This window comes from Coregonus clupeaformis, chromosome 12 (genome assembly GCF_020615455.1).
Source record: "Coregonus clupeaformis isolate EN_2021a chromosome 12, ASM2061545v1, whole genome shotgun sequence".
Taxonomy (NCBI): domain Eukaryota; kingdom Metazoa; phylum Chordata; class Actinopteri; order Salmoniformes; family Salmonidae; genus Coregonus; species Coregonus clupeaformis.
The window spans coordinates 23,871,787-23,897,208 of record NC_059203.1 but is presented as its reverse complement, the minus strand read 5'-3'; the positions used below and the strand labels follow the sequence as shown (position 1 = coordinate 23,897,208).

The following is a 25,422-nucleotide window of genomic DNA, read 5'->3' as shown; positions in this document are numbered from 1 at the left end:
TACAACCTCCTTCATCCCTAACCTCACCCCTACATCCCTACCTCACCCCTATCACCTCCTTCATCCCTACCTCACCCCTACCACCTCCTACATCCCTACATCACCCCTACATCCCTACCTCACCCCTACCACCTCCTTCATCCTTACCTCACCCCTACAACCTCCTTCATCCCTACTTCACCCCTACCTCACCCCTACCACCTCTTTCATCCCTACCACCTCCTTTGCTTCACTCCCTCCCTCTCCCTCTCCACACCGTATCATTATCCCCCCACCTCACCCTAGCCACATCCCCCACTCCCCCTCCATCTCCCCCTCTCTCTGCAGGAAGTAAATAACTCCAAAGCATACATAATATTAGACGTTAATGAAAAAGTATGATATTTTCCCTCTGGTACAATCCAGTTAATCCTATCCTATCTTATGTTGTCAGGTTGGTGGAGGAGGTGAAGCTGAGGGCCAGTGGGTGTCAGCTGCAGAACGAGGACGTGTACATGAACACCACCTTCCAGGACTTCATCCAGATGTGTGTGAGGAAGCTCCGAGGGGAGGACGGCGAGGAGGAGCTGGTCGTCGACTACGTAAGAGTCATCGTCATCGTCATTATTACCATGATCCTCAATATCTTCAACATTATCTTAACCATCATCATCATCATTACCACCAGAATCAGCATTATCCTCAATGCTCTAATCTAATGTAGGCCGTTAGTAACAGGAGTGAAACTTTGGAGGGCGTTCGAGTTCGTATTTCGGTCTCCTGCGTTAGTAACATGATCACTAAGGAAGATCACAACAAGCTTTGAAAGGCCTTTGATTAGGTAGCGTAACGTAAATGTCCTGTAACCAGGTGGAGAAGAACATCAACAACATGACCATCCGGATGCCCCACCAGCTCTTCATCAACGGGGAGTTTGTGGACGCAGAGGGTGGGAAGACCTACAAGACCATCAACCCCACAGACGGAACGGTAGGGAGCTAGCTAGCTTTCACCCGTCCATTCATGTCTGACCCATGGTTTTCATAAAGTTATTAATAACTTGATCTGCTCGCACCAATTTGGTTTGTCTCAGACGATGACAAATGAAGAGACTTTATCACTCTTCCAGTTTGTGAGTTTCCCATCTCTCTCGCTGTCTCTTTAGGCGATCTGTGATGTGTCTTTCGCTCAAGCCAGTGACGTGGACCGAGCTGTAGCGGCCGCCAAGGAGGCGTTCGAGGAGGGAGAGTGGGGAAAGATAAACCCCAGAGACAGAGGCAGACTCCTATATAAGTCAGTCTATTAGAAACAAACTAAGCTGCATGTAAAATAGCATCCTATTATAGCGCATTACTTTTGACCTGAGCCCATTTGGTCCATAGGGAATAGGGCATTTTGGATGCAACACAAGACTAAGACCCAGGCACATATAATAATACAGGTGGTCTTTGAAACACCCATATGCAGGCAACTATACAAGGCATTCAACCATGTACCGCTGGGTCTATAAGATACAGGATCATATATAGGGGGATGTTTTTTGAAGACATACGTGAGGTCACACATACATGAGGTCACACTTCACCGTTGTGCACTTTTTGATTTGTGTAATATTTTCCGTTAAGGTGCATTTTCAGTGTTAAATTAATAACCCGTTGCTGTATTGAGCTGTTTAAAGGAAACGATTGAATCCTTCACTGCCCCCTCCAGGCTGGCTGACCTGATGGAGGAGCACCAAGAGGAGTTAGCCACCATAGAGTCCATGGACTCCGGGGCCGTATACACCCTGGCCCTGAAGACCCATGTGGGCATGTCCATCCAGACCTTCCGCTACTTCGCTGGCTGGTGTGACAAGATCCAGGTGAGAGAGTGAGGGATATAACAATATTGCCCATATTGCCCACTGTTTTTCATTTTGTGCAACAAAGAAGCAATTGCTTTAAAGATCCAATGCAGCTGTTTTTATCTGAATATCACATCATTTCTGGGTAACAATATAGTACCTTAATTGTTAAATGGTCAAAAAGAAACAAAAATAGCTTCTTAACAAAGGGGCAATTTTTCAAGCAAGAATTTTGCTAGGACTGTCTGGGAGTGGTGTGAGTGGGGAGGGGGAAACTGAAAATGTGCTGTTATTGGCAGAGAAGTTTGAAACTCTTTCTTATTGGTCTATTAACTAATTTACCACATGGTGATGTCACCATGGAAGGCCAAAATGCCATCCCACCAAAACAGGCTGACATTTCAGGCGGTCTTTTGAATCAGCTCTTACACTAAAATGGCATTATCATAATTTTCACAATTTCACAGTATTATTCCAACAACCTCATACTGTGGAAATATATATAAAACACAGGAAAATCATGTTTTTGACTGCATTGGGCCTTTAAGTAAAGACTTGTATTACCTACTCTGAATATCACAGGTAAGGGGCCAGTCATTCCTAATTGCTTTATTATAGTTTCATAATGCTCTGACTGCATCTATAAGGTGCTATATACACTGAGTGTACAAAAAAATGAAGGGCACCTTCCTAATACTGAGTTGCACCCCCCCCTCAATTCGTCAGGGCATGGACTCTACAAAGAGTCGAAAGCGTTCCACAGGGATGCTGGCCCATGTTGACTCCAATGCTTCCTACAGTTGTGTTAAGTCGGCTGGATGTCCTTTGGGTGGTGGACCATTCTTGCTACACACGGGGAAACTGTTGAGCGTGAAAAACCCAGCAGCGTTGCAGTTCTTGACACAAACCGGTGCGCCTGGCACCTACTACCATACCCCGTTCAAAGGCACTTAAATCCTTTGTCTTGCCCATTCACCCTCTGAATGGCACACATACACAATCCATGTCTCAAGGCTGAAAAATCCTTCTTTAACCTGTCTCCTTCCCTTCATCTACACTGATTTGAAGTGGATTTAACAAGTGACATCAATAAGGGATCATAGCTTTCACCTGGATTCACCTGGTCAGTCTATGTCATGGAAAGAGCAGGTATTCCTAATGTTTTGTACAGTCAGTGTAGATGTTCATAAGGCAATATAACACTCACTTTATAAGGTGCTTCTAATTATTCTTCTGGGTTATTTGGATTGTCATTTGGATTCGTTCTGATATTTCTAGATTTTTCTTGACTTTTGAATGATTTGTTTGACATGCTACTGCATTGTTGAGGAACTGGCAACTCAAGCATTTCGCTGCACTCGCTATAACAGCCGCTTAACTTTGTATGCAAACAATAAACTTAGATTTGATTTGTTTGATGATTAAGTTTGTTTATGATCAGAGACTATCTCCTTCTACAGGGCTGCACCATCCCCATCAACCAGGCCCGGCCCAATCGCAACCTTACTTTCACCAAGAAAGAACCAATCGGGTGAGATACACCAGCCACATGCAAATACACAGCCAATAAATGTTTTTGTCAAAACAAGATTTTGAGAATAAGTATGTTCGTCATTTTAACTCTCAGAGTGTGTGCTATCGTGATTCCCTGGAACTACCCTCTCATGATGTTGGCCTGGAAAACAGCTGCCTGTCTGGCTGCTGGTAACACTGTGGTCCTCAAACCTGCCCAGGTAAGGAGCACCCCAGTACCGCTAACCATCACACTCCCATTCATCTGTTTTCACTAAAGAAGGGCACAAAGTGATATTGTAAAATGTACTGTACTGTGCTATACTGTACTGTGCTGTGCACAAGGGGGCAGTGCACTGGTGTCCAGACACTAGTACTGTACAGAAAATGTTTCAACCAGAGGAGGTTGGTGGCACCTTAATTGGGGAGGACTGACTCGTGGAATGGGATCAAATACATCAAACACATGGTTTCCATGTGTATGATGTCTTTCCATTTGCTCCGTTCCAGCCATTATTATGAGCCGTCTTCCCCTCAGCAGCCTCCACTGGTTTCAACCCCTTCTCCAATGGGGCATTTAGGTAGCATGGTCCACTTGAATGTCTTGAAAAGCGATCTGGCCACATGTACTATTAAATCTGTTCTCGGTACAGCCAGAAGAGGACTGGCCACCCCTCAGAGCCTAGTTCCTCTCTAGGGTTCTTCATAGATTCCAGCCTTCTAGGGAGTTTTTCCTAGTCACCTTGCGTTTCCCTCTGCGGTGCTTGCTCTTTGGGGTTTTAGGCTGGGTATCTGTAAAGCACTTTGTGACAACTGCTAATGTAAAATGGGCTTCATATAATACATTTGATTGATTGGCCTATGGGATTTAGCCAACTTCTCTGACGATTGTTAGCGTGTCTTTCAATAACGTTACAGAAGCAGTCTTTTACAGGGGTACAACTGATCTCAATCCATTTGATACAGTATGGATGAGATACCTGTATTTGTCAAGGTATATGAATTGCGTAAAGGCTAGCATGTTCAATCATTTTGGTTGCGTGTATATTCCTATGGTCCCTAGGTGACTCCATTGACAGCGGTGAAGTTTGCTGAATTGGCAGCGAGGGCAGGATTCCCCAAGGGAGTGATCAACATCCTCCCTGGATCAGGTAAACATGCTTTTCTGTTTTTGATCGTTGTTTCATACAAACATTCATATTGAAAGAGTTGCGCCAATCTTTTATTAACACACCTGGTTTTTGTCTGCATCTCGGTTGTCCTCTCACTGCCTGCAATAGAGAACCTGGGAAGGCGCACCATTTTTTCCCGGATGCCTGAAAAGTTGACTTATAGGAGATGCAAGGTTTTGTTGTGACGCTGACGGTGTGCTGGTTCCTCTTCTGCTGTCTGTCAGGTGCTCTGGTGGGCCAGCGTCTGTCCGACCACCCGGACGTCCGGAAGCTTGGCTTTACCGGCTCCACTGAGATAGGGAAACACATCATGAAGAGGTGAGCGGTCACTGTTGTGTCCCGTGTAGCTCAGTTGGTAGAGCATGGCGCTTGCAACGCCAGGGTTGTGGGTTCGATTCCCACGGGGGGCCAGTATTATTATTTTTAATTTTTTAATTAAAAAAATGTATGCACTCACTAACTGTAAGTCGCTCTGGATAAGAGCGTCTGCTAAATGACTAAAATGTAAAAAATGTGGTAACCTCAGTCCAGAGAGGTAATGACTTTAGGCTCTGGGTAGTTGGCCATGACTTTGGCCGATAATAGCATACTGTTTTTATGTGTATGTAGTACAACAGTGGTCACCAACCTTTTCTAAGCCGCTCAGATGTTGTTTTTTAACGTAACTTAAAACCACCTAAGGTCGATGTCCGCGCCCCCGTGGAAATCTAATTAGCATAATAAAAAAATCCCTAAATGGGAACACTTTGCCTTCCCGGCGTTAGGGCTGCTGACTCAAGTGCACCTACCGTCAACAAATAAAAAAAATAGGAATGCAAGGCTTTAACAGAAATGTTTTGTGATCGACTAGGAATGGCTTGGAGATGGACCAGTCTATTGCGATCGACTGGTTGGTGACCACTGTAGTACAGTATGTGTCTGTTTGTGTGTGCCCCTATCCCAGCTGTGCGGTCAGTAATGTGAAGAAGGTGTCCCTAGAACTGGGGGGTAAATCTCCACTCATCATCTTCAGTGACTGTGACATGGACAAGGCCGTGCGCATGGTCAGTGGGCCTTCAATTCAATGCTGGTCACTACATAACACTAATACCAAAATGTTAATATTTGATATACATTTTTCAGAATATTGTACGGTGTCAATTTCACTGTATTTATTTGTGTATTTTAGGGCATGAGCTCTGTATTCTTCAACAAGGGAGAGAACTGCATTGCAGCAGGCAGACTCTTTGTGGAAGAGAACATCCATGACCAGTATGTCAAGAGAGTGGTACGTGTCTCAATGCTAACTTAGCCACCCGCTTGCTACCTTATCTCACAGCGCTATGCTAACTTAGCCACCCGGTCGCTACCTTATCTCACAGCGCTATACTAACTTAGCCACCGCTCGCTACCTTATCTCACAGTGCTATGCTAACTTAGCCACCGCTCGCTACCTTATCTTACAGTGCTCTGCTAACTTAGCCATCCTCTTCCTTATCTCACAGTGCTATGCTAACTTGGCCATCCACTTCCTTATCTCACAGTGTTGTGCTAACATAGCCATCCGCTAACTACCTTATCTCAGGTGGAGGAGGTTAAGAAGATGAAGATCGGAGATCCTCTGGACCGCTCCACAGACCACGGACCCCAGAACCACAAGGCCCACCTGGACAAGCTGGTGGAGTACTGCCAGACAGGCGTGAGGGAAGGCGCCACTCTGGTGTGTGGGGGCAAACAGGTCGCCCGCCCAGGTTAGACTCATTAACCTTTTTTCAGTTCATAGCTCTGTAGATTTTACTAATATTAGCTGTGAGGCAGAGTTAGGGGCAAATGTCACTCCAATTCCAGTCCATTCAGAAATGGAATTGGATGTCATACAGTGACCATTTGTGTTGTTAATATTTCTCAGTTCAAGGGATGACTATCAGCTACAAAATGATGTTGTTTACTATATCTTTCCCTGCGGTACCTCTCTCCAGGTTTCTTCTTTGAGCCCACCATCTTCACCGACGTCCAGGACCACATGTTCATCGCTATAGAGGAGTCGTTTGGCCCCGTCATGATCCTCTCCAAGTTCAAGAGCGGGTCAGTGTATGGCATGGCCAGATGGGTGGCCTGTGTGGTTCAGCTGATCCCAGCACACATACACTACCGGTCAAAAGTTTTAGAACACCTAATTATTCAAGGGTTTTTCTTTATTTTTACTATTTTCTACATTGTAGAATAATAGTGAAGAAATCAGAACTATGAAATAACACATATGGAATCATGTAGTAACCAAAAAAGTGTTAAACAAATGAAAATATATTTTATATTTGAGATTCTTCAAATAGCCGCCCTTTGCCTTGATGACAGCTTTACAGACTCTTGGCATTCTCTCAACCAGCTTCATGAGGTAGTCACCTGGAGTGCATTTAAATTAACAGGTGTGCCTTCTTAAAAGTTAATTTGTGGAATTTATTTCCTTCTTAATGTGTTTGAGCCAATCAGTTGTGTTGCTTTGCTGGTGACACTGTCTGTGATTTATTTAGAATTCAAGGCACACTTAACCAGCATGGCTACCACAGCATTCTGCAGCGATACGCCATCCCATCTGGTTTGGGCTTAGTGGGACTATAATTTGTTGTTCAACAGGTCAATGACCCAACACACCTCCAGGCTGTGTAAGGTCTATTTGACCAAGAAGGAGAGTGATGGAGTGCTGCATCAGATGACCTGGCTTCCACAAACCTCAACCAAATTGAGATGGTTTGGGATGAGTCGAATGGCAGAGTGAAGGAAAAGCAGCCAACAAGTGCTCAGCATATGTGGGAACTCCTTCAAGACTGTTGGAAAAGCATTCCAGGTGAAGCTGGTTGAGAGAATGCCAAGTGTGCAAAGCTGTCATCAAGGCAAAGGGTGGCTATTTGAAGAATCTCAAATATAAAATATATTTTGATTTGTTTAACACTTTTTTGGTTACTACATGATTCCATATGTGTTATTTCATAGTTTTGGTGTCTTCACTATTATCCTACAATGTAGAAAATAGTAAAAATAAAGAAAAACCCTTGAATGAGTAGGTGTTCTAAAACTTTTGACCGGTAGTGTACATACCAGAGTCGGCATCTCGCGCATTTCTCCTATGACTAGCTCTCCTCCGACCATTCTCAACCTCTCTGTTCATCCCTCTCTCTCTCTCTTAGGGATGTGGACGAGGTTCTGCGGAGGGCCAATGCTACTGAGTATGGCCTGGCATCAGGCGTGTTCACCCGTGACATCAGCAAGGCGCTGTACGTCAGCGAGAAGCTCAACGCCGGCACCGTCTTTGTCAACACCTACAACAAGACGGACGTAGCTGCTCCCTTCGGCGGCTTCAAGCAGTCCGGCTTCGGCAAAGACCTGGGTAAGACCTGCTGATTCTGTGACATATTGTTTCCAAGCAGGTTACATTACATTAATCATAGAAGCCCACATGGAAAAATACTACAGTTTACTATAGAATACAACAGTACTTACTATAGAATTCTGTAGTAAACTGTAGAATACTAAAGTAAATACTGCAGTATTATCCCCCCCCAAAAAACTGTAGTAAATACTACAGTAATGTCGGCAAAACACTACAGTCCGCAAAAACACTACACTTTTTTAAACTATAGTAAATACTACAGTATTTAATTTGCATATACCCTGCTGATTCCCCTCCCCATATCCCAATTTGTGCCACCCATAAGTGAGAAACCTACATGCTAAGTATAGACCATATTGTGTTCCCTACACATTATAGAAAAGAGCAGAAGCTCTGAATTCGCCGTTCAGACCCCAGTTTTACCTACCTACAGGTTATGGAAAATGTACTCTTAGTATTTCTCCAGTAGGTTTCCTCAAGGAGAAAGCCTCCACTTCTATGTTAAAGATAATAAAACTAAAACACTATAGTAAATACTACAGTAATATCTGCAAAAATATTATAGTTTACTACAGTGTGCAAAAACACTACAGTAATTACTATAGTATATACTACAGTCTTATTTTACTACAGTATTTATACTATAGTTAACTTTGGTCTGCAAAAACACTACAGTAAATACTATATAGTATTTATACTATAGTAGTTTTTCATGTGGGAGTAGAATTACTAGAATGTGAAAAGCCCAAAGACCACAGCAATGTATTTTGTAGGAATGTAAATTAAATTTATATCGGTCTCAACGTCATTGGCTTTCTCCAACAGGACAAGAGGCTCTTAACGAATACCTGAAGACCAAGGCTGTCACTATAGAGTACTAAACACACACGAGAGAACGAGAGAGAGAGAGAGAGAGATTACTTTCTGATTAAGCCAATTCCTCAACTAAATGTGAATGATAGACGAGGCAGAAATGCACATGCCCTACTAGACTGAATTAGAAGTAGAATTGTTCTTCTGAAATTTCATTAACCCGCTAATATTTCTTCTTTTTTTTTATGGATGAGAAATACAATTATATCCCCTCTTAGAAATAACAAATATTCACGTTACGTTATAGCAGTTGGTCGACACTGGTAAATCTACCAACACTGTTTGAAATGGTCTACACAATAGGTTGGTTTCATGGACAATACTCGATGACAATTCAATGGAACTTTATGAATGATTTCCATATCACAGCTGGAACAAGTTAGTAAATATACCGTTTGACTTGTTTTCCAGAAGTATTAAAATCACAAAGGTTTATAATATGACTTGTCTGGTCTACGGTCTTTGCCTCTTACATATTCCAATTGTTAAATTGCTAATGCAAATGTATTTGGTGGACTGTATCCAAGGGAGAGGGCAGGCTGTTTAAAGAACATTTTTTTAAACGGTCATGGAGGAATCCTGGTTGGCAGCAAATGTGTGGGTGTTTGTTTGTGCATACTTGCGTGTGTTAGACAGTTTGTCTCACACACCAAGAATGATCTTCAGTGGAGGTCTCCTGCCCTGTCCTGGACTAATAATAAGATGAGTGAGGAGAAAGACAAGTCCAACAGAGAGCTCCAGGAGGATCTGTCTACAGGAGGTGGCGCCTTACCTTGTGGTTGGGCTGAGGATGATAACTGCAGGCATGGTTCTGGATGGTGTACAGGTGGGTGAAGGGATTCTAAGGGCTGGATTCAATCTGTATCGCGGAAGATCCACGTTAAAACTAAAAGGTAATTTCGGATTGAGCTGACATGCAGCGTTTACTGAGCTGTGATCGAGCTGTGACTGAACAGCAAAAGAGAGATGTTGGGACATTGAGGGGGTCATAGTGACCTCAATGGCACGCCTTCACAAGGAACATGTCAGTCTTGTCACAACAGGATGACAGAGGTCTGTTAGTGTGGACAGCTACATTTCTCTCTCACTTCCCCCCTTCGGGTATTTGCCCGAACTACCCTTTGGCCAGTCCGTTTCAGGTTGGAGATGACAAACCGGCTATCCGTGTTTTTACTCAGCATTGTTGTCCATCTTAATGAAGAGTTTGCATATGTCAAAGCATTAAACTTTTGACAGACCACAGTCCGACAGAAGGTAGTACAGTATAACATACACAAATGCATCACATTCGTCTGTCTGTACAGTTCATAACAACAACCTCAGTCCAAAGGCAAGCTCTGCATAGCAAGTTCCAGACAGTCTTTCCTTGGATTTCGTTATGCAATCCTGGATCCAACTCAAGGTGTTTGTAATGGGGTGTCTTGCCTGTGATATACAGTCCCATAGACTTGCCATCTAACAACAAACCCCGAAAGGCCATTCCTATAAATACGTCAGTGTGGACTTCTACATTTATAGCTTGTAAGTTTGACTAAACTTTGTTTTCACTGCACACACACTGAGGATTATATGGCTCATATAGGCTGGGTTCACACTCAAGTTGTACAACTGTTGTAGAGCACATTTGACAGTGGTTTTGATAGTTTATTTTCACAAAAATAATTACACAAGCATAGTGGAGACTGCACAATGGTTGTGTGTATACATTTATGTGCCGACAAGCTTTCCATGTATCACAAAAATAGCAGTTGTACCACAATCATTGTGTCAAATGCGCTGTACATTAATTGTACAACCTGTGTGTGTACAGGGCCATAGAGGAAGGAATTCTGGCATTTCAGGTCAACAATTGGAAAACTTTTTAAATTTTCCAGGCTAATCAGAGCAGGCATTATCATATAAATATAATTATTAATTAAGTAATGTATTTTTATTGCCATTATCTTGTGGGTATAAGCAACAAATAATCCCTCAATTATAACTGTGTCCCATAGTCCTCTAAACCCTGAATTTACAGTCTAGCTTCGTTTATACCTGGTGCTAACATGGGTCCTATGTCCTGATCTTGTCTACATTCTGATTGTGCCCACATTCCCAGAAATGTCTACTCATCACAGGAGGTTGGTGGCACCTTAATTGGGGAGGACAGTCTCGTGGTAATGGCTGGAGTGGAATAGATGGAATGGTATCAAATACATCAAACACAAGGGTTCCATGCGTTTGATGCCATTCCATTAGCTCCTTTCCAGCCGTTATTATGAGCCGTCCTCCCCTCAGCAGCCTCCACTGCTACTAATGGTATTAAAATGTGTCTGTTATCCATCCATTGTGTCTGCATTGTGACCAGATTTCCTCCTTCCTTCCTTTATGCAAATTATTTCACAACTATTCTTGGAAAGTAATATTTATTTATTGTAAGACACTTATTGATGTAACTATTCAATAATGCCACATGTCAATGATTTTAGAGAGTGGAATGATGATGATTTAAATGGTTTCTCTGTCCAGATCTGTCTACACTTGTAAGATATCCAGACACAATGCGTGTCTGACTACCTCTGGAGGTGGGCAGGGATGATCTGATCACAATGTGTATTTTGATTGTGTCCACATTTTTAGACGGGTGTAGACAATCAGAATGTTGACAAGATCAGGACAAAGGACGCAAGTTAGAAGCAGGTATAAATGGGGCTTCTGAATTCCAACATGGTGTCAGTGGGGGGAGCAGGGAGGAACAGACTGTTCACATCACGTCTCAGGGACGCCTTTCAGCTGAGTCATGGTCAGTGTGTTATTGTGCATACCTAATCCCTTGGAAGGGATAGATAAAAATAGTGTGTGTGGAGGGGTGGGGGCTATTGGACAAGGAGCATTAAAGAGCTGAGTTTGGTTCCCTCTCTCCTTTCCTTAACAGCATGCAGGTCTCAAATGTATGTCATGGTCATGAATTATTAAGAACCAATAGATTTTTACTTCACTTCCAGTGTTTGGCAAATATTTTGGGGGACTGGCTAATAATACTAACAGGTAGAAAGAGCCCAAACCCCATACATCCAGGAGATGCTACGCAAATGGAGGGAGACAGTCGACCCACCAATCAGAAAGGTGAACAGATGTCCATTAGAGGGGACCAGGCTAGTCCCACGTGTGTGTGTCAGGTACAACACGTGCTGGCATTGAGGATGAGGAGATAGAGGAACAAGATAGTTATCATGAGACAGAGAGAAAGGTAGAAAGAAAGAAAATAGAAAGAGAGCAAAAAGAGAGATATAAAAAAAAGAGAGACCCGTTTCAGTCTGATAGCCCTGCTCGCACAGACGGCAGCAGCATCCTCTCCTTCTCTCCCTCTCGCACAGAAACACCAACACGACCCAATCTGTTTGCGTCACACAGGAGAGGAAACCCCTACCAGCGGCGGGACAGGTACTCTTAACGCTTTGCCTCGGGACACATCATCCTCACTCAATGTCACCCTGCAGTCCTTCGCCTTACGAGCCTTAGAACCACGGACCGTCACCATCTATTATCACCTCGTTTCTCATCTGCGACACACCAACAAACGCCCCACATCACGACTACGGCCCAACATGAGGAAGGGACTCCAGGCCAGCCAGGCCGTTCACACAGGGCAGTGGGACGAGCAGAGGAAGGAAGAGAGGCATCACGAGCAGCGGCTGGGGAAGGCAGAGAAAAAGTTAGCAGCCTTCTGGTTGTCCTTGTCCCAGAGGACGTGGGCGTTTTTCAGGCTCGGCGGCGGCAAACGCACCGGCTGCTTCCAGCGGAGGCCATCGGCAGCTCGCCTACTGAAGAGCGAAGCGTGAGGAGTGTGTGTGCCTGTCTGTCAGCGGCGGGTGAGTGTCAGAAGAGTCCTGGCAGACACCCCTATCTGGAGGACCCGTATCTCTCTCTCTGTGTCTCTGTCTGTGTGTGTGTGTGTGTGTGTGTGTGTGTGTGTGTGTGTGTGTGTGTGTGAGTGAGTGTGTGAGACCTCCACGCGAGAGAGGACAAAGGCAGTCCATGCCGTTCTTCAGCCTCCTCAACCAGTGGCATAATTTCTTTGTTGTGTTATCTTAGCAACGTTGGCTAAAGACAGAAGGACAAGCTGTCATTCTAATGTCATTCTCATTCAGAAGGACAAACAAACTGTCATTGTAAAGGCTCTGAAATACGTCGAGCTCAGTGGATTGGTTGAAGAACGTTTGGGGACATGCTGCTGTCGACTCGAAGGAATCTCTCCCCTTTTCGTCAAAACCAGGCTTCCCTCCTCGGAATAAACTTCCATTCGCTAAACTAAACTATCAAAGAGGAGACCATACCATAGATGAGACATTAGTGGTGGAGGTTGGTGTGAAACGGGGCAGCTGTCACTCCCTTAACCCCCCACTCGTGACTTTCCAGGTGGGGATGGGGTAACTGGGACCTGCGGAGACCATGGTGGTCACCCATTTGGAGCTGGAGCTGTGCTACCAGGGGAAGAAGCTGAGGGGCTTCACCTGTAAACTGACCCGCTCCCACCATGGCTACCTGCCTGAGAGTGCCTGGCTCATCGCGGTTCAGATCCTACTGCCCTACCTGGTGGCCGGCCTGGGCATGGTGGCAGCGGGCATAGTCATGGATGTGGTTCAAGTATGGGCTAACTTTGAGTGTGTGTTTGTTTGTGTGTATTGTAAAGTACATATAGCATTTGTGTGTGTGTGTGTTGTATTTATCAGGGCATGTTGTGATGTGTTGAGTAAATCCCCTTCAATCTAAGCAAAAACCAGGTGAGAGAGATGTGGCGCCACAGAGGTTTAGGTGTCTACATTGGCAGATTGCTTTGTATCAGCGATTGCCCACATTCCCTGGTAGATAACTAACCAGTGGTGGGACTGGGAGGGTTAGCAAAGGGCACGTTGGATGCGTCCAAAATGGCACCCTATTCCCTTTATAGTGCACTACTTTTGACCAGGGACTCTGGTCAAAAGTAGTGTACTATATAGGGACTAGGGTGCCATTTGGGATGTGATCGCTGATTAGTCATCTCTGGCAACATGACGCTTGTGTCACGAGAGGAGCCGAGCTGTTTGCTATGGAAAATGTAAGAAGAAACTATCAAGAAAGCATTGAGAACTGTGGGAAATGTAGCATGAAATGATACAGAGGCCTATTTAAATGTAGGAGGTGCTTTGAGATGCATCGTATGGAAAATTATAGGAGAGACTGATAAACAGACGACAGGATCTATCTGGGGACTTCAAAGCCGTTTCAAAGGGCAGTCAGAATACCCTTGACAGTGGCTGTAAATGACAGCTAGAAAGAGCATCCACGACACGAGAGTGCTGCAGCCAATTGAAATGTGTGTCAATATCTAATAGATCATGCACTTGAGGCTTAGCCCGAGTCCCAGATCTGCTTGTGCTGTCTTGCAAACTCCTATGTCATTTTCGATAGGAGTTGGCAAGACAGCACAAATAGAACTGGGACTCAGGCTAACTTGTGGCTATACTCTGTGGAACATTTTGTAGATGGATGACCCACTTGACTGATAAGGACAGTAGCTTGCCCTTCAAAGTGTATTCTATAAGACATGCAGATAGGCATAGTGTATAGATAGTAGAGGAGCACAAATGACATATAGGAAAATAAGAATGGAGCAGCAAAATAGCTCTTTCCCTGGTTCACCTTTTGGAAAGATCCCAGCAGTCGCATGGCGTGACTGACCCCTGAATAATGGAATAGGTCGGTGGGTTGGGTAGTCACTTTGACTGAAGTCAGCCTTGAAAGCTCAGGGATATTGTTCCTTTTGAATTGGAAATGAAAACATGTGCAGAAAAAAAGAAATACATCAACCTTGAACACTGGTTGGATTCAAAACATTCACCTGTAACCAACAAGAGTTACTGTATGCCACTAAGTTACAGTAAGACTTATTTTAGTGTCACTATAATTTCAATATTCAGATGATTGTTATTAGATTATAATGGGATGACAACAGCAACAGATTATGGTTTTAATCTGAATAAAGAAATTATGTAATACTGGTAATAGTCATGTCCTGTTACAGTGAGGGAAAAAAGTATTTGATCCCCTGCTGATTTTGTATGTTTGCCCACTGACAAAGAAATGATCAGTCTATAATTTTAATGGTAGGTTTATTTGAACAGTGAGAGACAGAATAACAGTGTACAGTGAATTATTCTGGTTGACAGATCTGTTTGTGCTTGAGACAACTCCTTTCAGTTTTGGCATGACAACGACCAAGCAGTTGGCTAAAGTATGAGTACTTTATATCTGGCAACCAGGCTGGCAGTGTTGGGAGGGATTGTGTACGTTTCAGCCCTGGGAACTTTTTAGGGAGATCATTATTAGTGTTTTAGAACTGGGACATGTTTAAAGAGGTCATTGCGTATGTTTCAGCATTGGGAGGTGTTTAAGGAGATCACAGAGGTGTTTATCTTGGTGCCAGCCCTGGTGGGACTGAAAGGCAACCTGGAGATGACACTGGCATCCAGACTGTCTACAGCAGTAAGTGTACACACACACACACACACGCATGCATGCACACACACACACACACACACACACACACAACGCTGCCACAACATGTTTACATTTAAAACTAAAACGTGATTTTACATACAAACTCACACGCACACACACGCACATGCACATGCACTCACCATTTAAATGTTAAATATTTCTCCCGTTCCTTTATATATGGTCTATGCTCCTATCAGGCGAACACTGGGCAGCTGGATGATCCAAAGCAGCAGTGGAGGATGGTGTGTAGCAACCTGGCTCTCATTCAGGTGACACTGACCTCTCCTTCAGCAAACACAGCCAATGGCATTTTATCAAACCAATACTGTCACTTTGGCTAGCCTGTAATGTCAACCACACTTTATTATAAAGTATGTTTATCTGTGAATCCAACAGAGGGCACAAGAGGGTTTCACTGTATCAAGGCAATGACATGTCTCAGTGCTATGCCCCTCCCTCCCTCCCTCCCTCCCTCCCTCCCTCCCTCCCCCTACATCTCCCTCCCTCTACATCTCCCTCCCCTACATCTCCCTCCCTCTACATCTCCCTCCCTCTACATCTCCCTCCCTCTACATCTCCCTCCCTCTACATCTCCCTCCCCCCTACATCTCCCTCCCCCTACATCCCTCCCTCTACATCTCCCTCCCCCCTACATCTCCTCCCCCTACATCTCCCTCCCTCTACATCTCCCTCCCCTCTACATCTCCCTCCCTCTACATCTCCCTCCCTCTACATCTCCCTCCCTCTACATCTCCCTCCCTCTACATCTCCCTCCCCCTACACTCCCTCCCCCTACACTCCCTCCCCCTACATATCCCTCCCCCTACATCTCCCTCCCTCTACATCTCCCTCCTCTACATCTCCCTCCCCCTACATCTCCCTCCTCTACATCTCCCTCCCTCTACATCTCCCTCCCTCTACATCTCCCTCCCCCTACATCTCCCTCCCTCTACATCTCCCTCCCTCTACATCTCCCTCCCCCCTACATCTCCTCCCTCTACATCTCCCTCCCTCTACATCTCCCTCCCTCTACATCTCCCTCCCCCTACATCTCCCTCCCCCTACACTCCCTCCCCCTACACTCCCTCCCCCTACATATCCCTCCCCCTACATCTCCCTCCCTCTACATCTCCCTCCCTCTACATCTCCCTCCCTCTACACCTCCCTCCCTCTACATCTCCCTCCCTCTACATCTCCCTCCCCCCTACATCTCCCTCCCTCTACATCTCCCTCCCCCTACATCTCCTCCCCCTACATCTCCCTCCCTCTACATCTCCCTCCCTCTACATCTCCCTCCCTCTACATCTCCCTCCCCCTACACTCCCTCCCCCTACACTCCCTCCCCCTACATATCCCTCCCCCTACATCTCCCTCCCTCTACATCTCCCTCCCTCTACATCTCCCTCCCCCTACATCTCCCTCCCTCTACATCTCCCTCCCTCTACATCTCCCTCCCCCTACATCTCCCTCCCTCTACATCTCCCTCCCCCTACATCTCCCTCCCCCCTACATCTCCCTCCCCCTACATCTCCCTCCCTCTACATCTCCCTCCCTCTACATCTCCCTCCCCCTACATCTCCCTCCCTCTACATCTCCCTCCCCCTACATCTCCCTCCCCCCTACATCTCCCTCCCCCTACATCTCCCTCCCTCTACATCTCCCTCCCTCTACATCTCCCTCCCCCTACATCTCCCTCCCTCTACATCTCCCTCCCTCTACATCTCCCTCCCCCCTACATCTCCCTCTCTCTACATCTCCCTCCCCCTACATCTCCCTCCCCCTACATCTCCCTCCCCCTACATCTCCCTCCCTCTACATCTCTCTACCTGCTCCCTCTGGCTCTGCTCCCTCTCTCCTCCTGCTCCCTCTCTCCCCCTGCTCCCTCTCCCTCCCCCTACTCCCTCTCCCTCCCTCTATAGGTCCAGGCCACAGTGGTGGGTTTCCTGGCTGCAGTAGCTGCAGTGGGGTTGGGCGCATTGACCAGGGGTCATGTAGACCTGCTGCAGGCTGCTGTTTTATGTGCCAGCAGCGTCACCACAGCCTTTGTAGCTGCCCTGTCCTTGGGTAAGTCAACCAGACAAAACCATAATAGCTGTCATGCCACTAGCCAGTGATAGTCCCATGTGGCTCATTTGTAGAGCATGGCGCATGCAATGCCAGGGTTGTGGGTTCGATTCCCACGGGGGACCAGTATGGAGGAGGGGGGAAAAGTGTGAAATGTATGCACTCACTACTGTAAGTCGCTCTGGATAAGAGTGTCGGCTAAATGACTCAAATGTAAATAGTGTTAGGTAGTGTCACTTCCATCGTTAAGATGTTAATTAAGTTAGTGTTTCTTAGCATAACTAAATCAGATATTGAAAGAGATCTATTGAAATGGCCCAAGAGTACAAAACTAAAATGGCAATATCAGTGGGCATGTCAAAGAATGTTTTAAATTGGGGCATTTTTGCCATTTATTATGGATTCCTGAGTTTTGTTTTTGACAATATGGTTTTTATCCAACAAATGTATCTACAATGAGATGATTCTAGATTTAAAGTCGACTATCGTATGTGTGTCCACTCTGTGTCTGTAGGCCTGGTGATGGTGGGAGTGATCATTGGCTCCAGGAAGGTGGGAATCAATCCTGACAACGTGGCTACGCCCATCGCTGCCAGCCTGGGTGACCTCATCACCCTCTCTCTGCTGGCTGGGGTCAGCAGCTTCCTCTTCCGGTTTAAAGGTCAGAACACTCACCGCAGAATAAATGGAATGTGCCGGAGTCTGGTCGAGCGGTAACACTCGACTCCTAGACCACACAGCCGCTGTCTGTCCCCTTCCTACCCGTCACTGTCTGTCCCCTTCCTACCCGTCATTGTCTGTCCCCTTCCTACCCGTCATTGTCTGTCCCCGTCATTGTCTGTCCCCTTGACTTCCTGTCCTGTCGAAAAAACTGTACAAGTACGAAAGGATGTTTGAAGTCTAATAGGTCCAAATGTTATCTGAACCTTAACCCCTACCACTGTCTAGGCACATCTTGATGATTCCTAGGACTGGATGCAATATTGAGTAAAGCCTTGGTGGAGCTATTTTCATTATGCCTAGGTTCTGATTCCCTACACTTCTCCCCAAAATGGCCACTTGTTCACTCCCCTCATGGATTTAAAAGTTTTGGATTGGTGTGTGTATGGGCTTACACCAATCTGTTCCATTTAAATCCATGAAGCACTCTTTGACGAGAAGGGTAGAGAATCTGTAGAAGGGGTTGGTTTGAAACTAATCTCTCATTATTTCCAACTGGACTAGAATATGAGCACCAACAAGATAGATTACATAACTTCACCGTTATTTCATTTCATTTTACATTACATTTTCTTTCCAGGCATTAAAAAATCTTATTGACCTTTGTAGTCAAAAAATCTAATTAGTTTCCAAATGAAATATCCTCAAATCTCGAAAGAACATTCATAGAAAATTCAATTGTGTCATAGGTAGAGGGAAGCACAGTCTCTTTCACTACCAGTTATTTCAGGTCTGCTTAATAAATGTCCAACACAGTACAACACAGTGATATACAGTATGTCTTGCAGTTGTAACACATTTTTTCTACCTGCATAGAAAACGTGTATGTGGAATGTGTCCACTTTCTCACACACACTCCCTACCTTTCCTGACTTCCAGAGATGTGGTACCTGCCTGCTCTGGTGTGTGGCTTCTTCCTGGTTCTCATTCCGCTGTGGGTGGTCATCGCCCGGCGCTCTCCTCCAATCAGAGAGGTGCTGAGGTCTGGGTGGCAGCCCGTCATCGTGGCCATGTCCATCAGCAGGTAAAGGCCTGGGGCTATCAACATTCTATCAATGTTCAATCCATGAGCTTCCAACTAGATTTCGAAGAAACAAATATGCAGTATATTGACTTACAGTTAAGAGTGCAACTTGAAGGCCTTTTGTCACCTTTATCCAAACTGATTTGACAGAACTGGACTGGTGCCAGCTACTGCTCAGCAGGCTTCCATGCACCATATCACTTTCACCTATCCTCCTTTCAGATCAATGCAGATGGAGAGGACACAAATAGTGGAACTTATCACATGCCCCTTAGACAATCTACAGCTTTGAACATGTTATGTGACGTTTGTGTCCCATTGTATCCTTGTAAACCACAGTATCGGGGGCCTGATACTGGATAGGACCGTGAGCGACCCGAACTTTGAGGGCATGGCGGTGTTCACCCCCGTAATCAACGGTGAGTGGACCGAACCTAACTCCTCAGATCAAAGAGTGTAGTTCAATGCTCAGATTTCAGTTTTGTCTCAATATTATTTAAATGTTGAAGAGTTCTTACTTCCTCCTTACTAACAAATATCCTCAAGAAGCCACCTGAGAAACAGCTGAATGGACAAAACTACAAACAGGGGTACCCCAATGCTGCTTACCATTGCTAAATATATCTCTTGTAAAACCACCATGAAATCTCATTTGGACATGGGTACGAGTCGAGAAGCCATAGCTTTATTAGTCTCAAGTGGTTATGAAAAGAGCATTAAGTTCCTCTCATCCCTAGCCTGTCCACTACTGTAACATGATGTCAGCTTAAATGTAAAATCTGGTACTCCTTTCTGTAGAAGACAACATCTGGTTGTCTTGGTGGAAAGATAGATGGCATGTTTGACAAAATAATAGACAGGCGTGGTTATCTTGTCCTGTTACATTTAAACAGTCTTTGAAGTATGACAGTAAATTACAATAACTTGTGTGACTGTTTACAATAGCACAGTGGCTTCATGTAATTAATGTCATTTGAAAGTTTTTAAATGGCATCAAAATTAATTTCATAAGTCGACTCCAAACATGTTGCATCAGTGACACGTTACTAAAGGCCTAGTCCAGGGGTATTGAACTTTTACCCTAAGAGGAGCCTGTTGGGTTTCTGTTCTACCTGATCATTAATTGCACCCACCTGGTGTCCCAGGTCTAAATCAGTCCCTGATTAGAGGGGAACAATGAAAAAAGGTCCAGAGTTGAGTTTGAGGGGACTAGTCTGTGATTTCCAGCCATTTTTAAATAATTTAAATGAGTGATATATATACCCCGGGAGGTTGGTGGCACCTTAATTGGGGAAGATGGGCTCGTGGTAATGGCTGGAGCGGAATAGTGGGATGGTATAAAATACATCTAACACATGGTTTCCATTTATTTAATGCCATTCCATTTGCTCCGTTCCAGACATTCTTATGAGCTGTACTCCCCTCAGCAGCCTACTGAAATGTATACCCATTGATTGTTGAAGAACATCACTTATAAATGCATCAAGAGTCTTGAAAGCCAGGATGATGAAGCCTCCTGAGATGTTTATAACTTAAGAAATAAAGGGACACTAATTCAAACCACTCAGCAGCCTTGTCAGAACATCAGAGGGGAAAGAGGAATGTAATGAAGTTCCCACATCTCCAGTAAATATGGCTGCGTTTACACAGGCAGCCCAAGGGCGGCAGGTAGCCTAGCGGTTAAGAGCGTTGGGCCAGTAACTGAAAGATTGCTGGTTTGAATCCCTGAGCTGCCAAGGTGAAAGAAATCTGCCATTCTGCCCTTGAGTAAGGCAGTTAACCCCCAACAACAACTGGCCGCTGATGACATCAATTAAGGCTGCCCCCCCGCACATGTCTGATTCAGAGGGGTTGGGTTAAATGTGGAAGACACATTTCAGTTGAATGCATTCAGTTGTGCAACTGACTAAGTATCCCAATTCAGTTCTTTTTTTTCCACTAATTGGTCTTTTGACCAATCACATCAGATATTTTCACATCAGATCGTTTTCAGAGCTGATCTGATTGGTCAAAAGACCAATTAGTGAAAAAAAGATCAGAATTGGGCTGGCTGTGTAAACGCAGCCTAAGACTAGTATAGGGATGTTTGTTACCCACTGCTAGCCACCATCGCTGGAGAAGACTAACAATAAGGTTTACATAAACCTCTTTAGAATGACAACTATGTACTGTCTGCTTTGGAGGATTTCCTCTATATCTTTGCCAGCCTCAGCTAGCGCTAGCAAAGCTTTTCGCATTTAATCGGCATTTCAAGACAGGAAGTACATTTGCATTGCCATTCATTTGTGTTTTTCTCTCTCTCTTTCTCTCTCTTACGCACGCTCTCTTTTCCCTCCCTCCTTGTTTATTCTTCTCCTAACTTTCTCCCTCTGCTTCCCTTTCAATGTTGTTCTCTCTTCTTCCCTCTTTCCTTCTGCCTATCAATCTTTCTGTCCCTCTCTACCTCTCGCTCTCCCTCCATCCAATAATGGACACAAGATCATGCTATCTCTGTGCACAAACTCACTTTAAAGATATGCCCTTACATTCACAGCAGAATAATCCCTACATAATCAACTATAAAGAGTTGCAGAAAAACAGAATTAACTAAAATTACCTTGAAGATGCTTCATCATAACCTTGAAAATACCTATAATTTACAAAACCCAAAGCTCAAGCCTAAATATATAAATAAATATAATATTCCATATAGCAGACGCTTTTATCCAAAGTGACTTACAGTCGTGTGCATACATTTTACATATGGGTGGTCCCGGGAAAGAAAGCCACTATCCTGGTGTTATAAGCACCATGCTCTACCAACTGAGCTACAGAGGACCAACAGACAATTTCAACAAAATAAGATTATAAAAATGCCTACTGGTATTTCAACAATTGTTCGGCTCCTTCCCTTCAACCAGGTGTGGGAGGTAACCTGGTAGCCATCCAGGCCAGCCGCATCTCCACCTACCTACACTACTGGAGTATGCCGGGGACCCTGCCCTTCCAGATGACACAACACTGGCATGGCCCCTGCCTGACCTTCTGCTCCTCAGGTCAGCAGTCAAAACACACTTAAACTTCAAACGCACACAAACACACAAGATGACACAACACTGCCCTTGCCTGAACTTCAGCTCACAACACTGCCCTGACCCCTGCCTGAACTTCAGCTCACAACACTGCCCTGACCCCTGCCTGACCTTCAGCTCACAACACTGTCTTTGCCTGAACTTCACAACACTGCCCTGACCCTTGCCTGACCTTCAGCTCACAACACTGTCTTTGCCTGACCTTCACAACACTGCCCTGACCCTTGCCTGTTCTTCACAACACTGCCCTGACCCTTGCCTGACCTTCAGCTTACAACACTGCCCTGACCCTTGCCTGACCTTCAGCTCACAACACTGCCCTGACCCTTGCCTGACCTTCAACTCACAACACTGCCCTGACCCTTGCCTGACCTTCAGCTCACAACACTGCCCTGACCCTTGCCTGACCTTCAGCTCACAACACTGTCTTTGCCTGACTTTCACAACACTGCCCTGACCCTTGCCTGTTCTTCACAACACTGCCCTGACCCCTGCCTGACCTTCAGCTCCTCAGCTAACCAGTCAAACAAACTTAAAAGAAACAAAAACAAGCAGAGGGGTCAAATGAACACTGCACACATCTACACATAATATTACTAACCCTTGGAGTCGCCAGTCGACATTACCCTGCCCTCTCTTGTACTTTTCCTCCTAGACATTAAAAGGGTGGTTCACTTTTGGAAGCTTATTTTCGACTTACTTAGTGTTAAGATGTCCTCTAAGTCTCCTGTTTACATCAACAGGGGTCAACTCCAAGTCAGCGAGGGTTCTGGTCTTCCTGGTGGTTCCGGGTCACCTGTTCTTCCTCTACACCATCCACTTACTGAATGGCGGCCATGGCGCCCTCACGCCTGCCTTTGTCTGCCTTTACCTGTGTGCCGCCCTGCTACAGGTCAGAGGTCAAATGTATATGTACCACAGACATGTCACTCTGTACCGCTACTACTGTAAAAGGTGACAAATAGTGAAACATTAATTTGTAAAAAATTATTGACCTCGGTGAAGACCGAATGTGGCTCCTGGGGAAAAATGAGTTTGACACTTCTATGCTATAGTATTTTATTCTATAGAATTTCATTTAACCTAGTTATTCCATAGTGGCACACTGCAAAAAGAAAGTAGGAAGTCTGTATTGCCATAAACCTGTGAACCTTGTGAAAAATGAAGTGAAAGTTCATGTAAATTTCATGGATGGATGTTCCTTTTCACTATGCCTCTCTTTTGTTTGGATCTCACACATTGAGGGTTTGGGTCGAGTAAATCATAGTTTTACACTACGAGAGCCATTTGGACGACCTTATCACGTTGCCGATATAAACAACGGCCTTAGTAGAAATGTTAATAAAATATCGACTGTTTTCAGCCCTCTTGTCAAACTCCAGCGCTGTAATTCAAACCACACATCGCTGAAAAATGCAGACCAATAGACTGATACGTCTGTAGAACACCAGCCCAGTGTTTTAGTCCTGCTACTTATCAGATGAAACAATATTTTTCAGTAGAGTTGATATGACCTGTGGTGTCATTAGCAACTTTGTAGATACTTGAAAATGAAAAATAAATGTATACTAGCAGTGTGAACCATGTATACATTTTTGCCCTTAATGTTTATTGTTCACATTACCTCAACTTATTTTTACAATGTGGTAGTAATCTACACACTAATGGAATGTTACTAGACAGTATAAAGGAGGAGTTATTGAACATGACGTATACATCTTACACAGGGTGAAAGGACATTTTATTACAGCTTCTGCACTGTCCAACTTCCCTCAGTTACCTGCACTAGTGGGTTACTTATCGTGCTGTCGACTGATTCACAGGTTGTGATTCTGCTGTACGTGGCTGACCTGATGGTGTGCTGGATGTGGCGGCAGGGGCTGGACCCGGACAACTACTCCATCCCGTACCTCACGGCTCTGGGGGATCTGTTGGGGACCGGCTTCCTGGCCCTGAGCTTCAGGGCCGTTCTATTGGCCACTTCCTCTGGGACGAAGGGGGTCTAAGAGAAGGAAGGGCATGCTCTCTTGGTCCCTAATCCATCAGCCTATTTCTGTCCAACATGGTCTCATTTCAATATGTGAAAATAGTGACATTTAACTATTGTAGTTATATGTCACTTATTGAGACGTATTATAAGTGGTTATTTTCACCCATAAGGAGCTCTGTTCAGGTCATATACAGTGGGGAAAAATGTATTTAGTCAGCCACCAATTGTGCAAGTTCTCCCACTTAAAAAGATGAGAGAGGCCTGTAATTTTCATCATAGGTACACGTCAACTATGACAGACAAAATGAGAAAAATCACATTGTAGGATTTTTTATGAATTTATTTGCAAATTATGGTGGAAAATAAGTATTTGGTCACCTACAAACAAGCAAGATTTCTGGCTCTCACAGACCTGTAACTTCTTCTTTAAGAGGCTCCTCTGTCCTCCACTCGTTACCTGTATTAATGGCACCTGTTTGAACTTGTTATCAGTATAAAAGGCACCTGTTCACAACCTCAAACAGTCACACTCCAAACTCCACTATGGCCAAGACCAAAGAGCTGTCAAAGGACACCAGAAACAAAATTGTAGACCTTCACCAGGCTGGGAAGACTGAATCTGCAATAGGTAAGCAGCTTGGTTTGAAGAAATCAACTGTGGGAGCAATTATTAGGAAATGGAAGACATACAAGACCACTGATAATCTCCCTCGATCTGGGGCTCTACGCAAGATCACACCCCGTGGGGTCAAAATGATCACAAGAACGGTGAGCAAAAATCCCAGAACCACACGGGGGGACCTAGTGAATGACCTGCAGAGAGCTGGGACCAAAGTAACAAAGCCTACCATCAGTAACACACTACGCCGCCAGGGACTCAAATCCTGCAGTGCCAGACGTGTCCCCCTGCTTAAGCCAGTACATGTCCAGGCCCGTCTGAAGTTTGCTAGAGTGCATTTAGATGATCCAGAAGAGGATTGGGAGAATGTCATATGGTCAGATGAAACCAAAATATTACTTTTTGGTAAAAACTCAACTCGTCGTGTTTGGAGGACAAAGAATGCTGAGTTGCATCCAAAGAACACCATACCTACTGTGAAGCATGGGGGTGGAAACATCATGCTTTGGGGCTGTTTTTCTGCAAAGGGACCAGGACGACTGATCCGTGTAAAGGAAAGAATGAATGGGGCCATGTATCGTGAGATTTTGAGTGAAAACCTCCTTCCATCAGCAAGGGCATTGAAGATGAAACGTGGCTGGGTCTTTCAGCATGACAATGATCCCAAAC

At 44.9% G+C, this 25,422-nt stretch overlaps 2 protein-coding genes across 4 annotated transcripts in view; both read left to right on the top strand.

The window, feature by feature from the left end:
• Positions 1-9,186, top strand: part of LOC121578012 (cytosolic 10-formyltetrahydrofolate dehydrogenase) — a 34,847-nt gene extending 25,661 nt beyond the window's left edge. For all 3 annotated transcript variants that reach the window (XM_045223761.1, XM_045223759.1, XM_045223760.1), the window contains 14 exons: positions 434-581; positions 850-969; positions 1,145-1,272; positions 1,690-1,840; positions 3,283-3,353; positions 3,450-3,555; positions 4,398-4,485; positions 4,731-4,824; positions 5,450-5,549; positions 5,675-5,773; positions 6,071-6,236; positions 6,465-6,570; positions 7,671-7,870; positions 8,699-9,186. In XM_045223761.1, the coding sequence (XP_045079696.1) occupies positions 434-581; positions 850-969; positions 1,145-1,272; positions 1,690-1,840; positions 3,283-3,353; positions 3,450-3,555; positions 4,398-4,485; positions 4,731-4,824; positions 5,450-5,549; positions 5,675-5,773; positions 6,071-6,236; positions 6,465-6,570; positions 7,671-7,870; positions 8,699-8,754 (1,633 nt within the window). In that variant the 3' untranslated portion in view covers positions 8,755-9,186. The remainder of the gene's footprint in view (positions 1-433; positions 582-849; positions 970-1,144; positions 1,273-1,689; positions 1,841-3,282; positions 3,354-3,449; positions 3,556-4,397; positions 4,486-4,730; positions 4,825-5,449; positions 5,550-5,674; positions 5,774-6,070; positions 6,237-6,464; positions 6,571-7,670; positions 7,871-8,698) is intronic.
• A 3,550-nt stretch (positions 9,187-12,736) lies between these two features.
• LOC121578014 (solute carrier family 41 member 1) lies at positions 12,737-24,351 on the top strand. The gene is made up of 10 exons (XM_041892052.2): positions 12,737-13,372; positions 15,143-15,250; positions 15,463-15,534; positions 17,185-17,329; positions 17,844-17,990; positions 18,929-19,073; positions 19,413-19,492; positions 21,974-22,108; positions 22,888-23,036; positions 23,968-24,351. Exons 1-10 carry the CDS (start codon positions 13,178-13,180, stop codon positions 24,148-24,150), a joined length of 1,359 nt encoding a protein of 452 aa, XP_041747986.1. The 5' UTR covers positions 12,737-13,177; the 3' UTR covers positions 24,151-24,351.
• The last annotated feature ends 1,071 nt before the right edge of the window (positions 24,352-25,422 follow it).

Bases quoted from the DNA above. Each gene is read 5' to 3' on its own strand.
- LOC121578014 (XM_041892052.2), top strand. From the start codon at position 13,178: ATGGTGGTCACCCATTTGGAGCTGGAGCTGTGCTACCAGGGGAAGAAG. The intron at 15,251-15,462 runs GTAAGTGTACAC...TGCTCCTATCAG, and splicing joins CATCCAGACTGTCTACAGCA to GCGAACACTGGGCAGCTGGA. The intron at 19,493-21,973 runs GTGAGTGGACCG...CCCTTCAACCAG, and splicing joins GTTCACCCCCGTAATCAACG to GTGTGGGAGGTAACCTGGTA.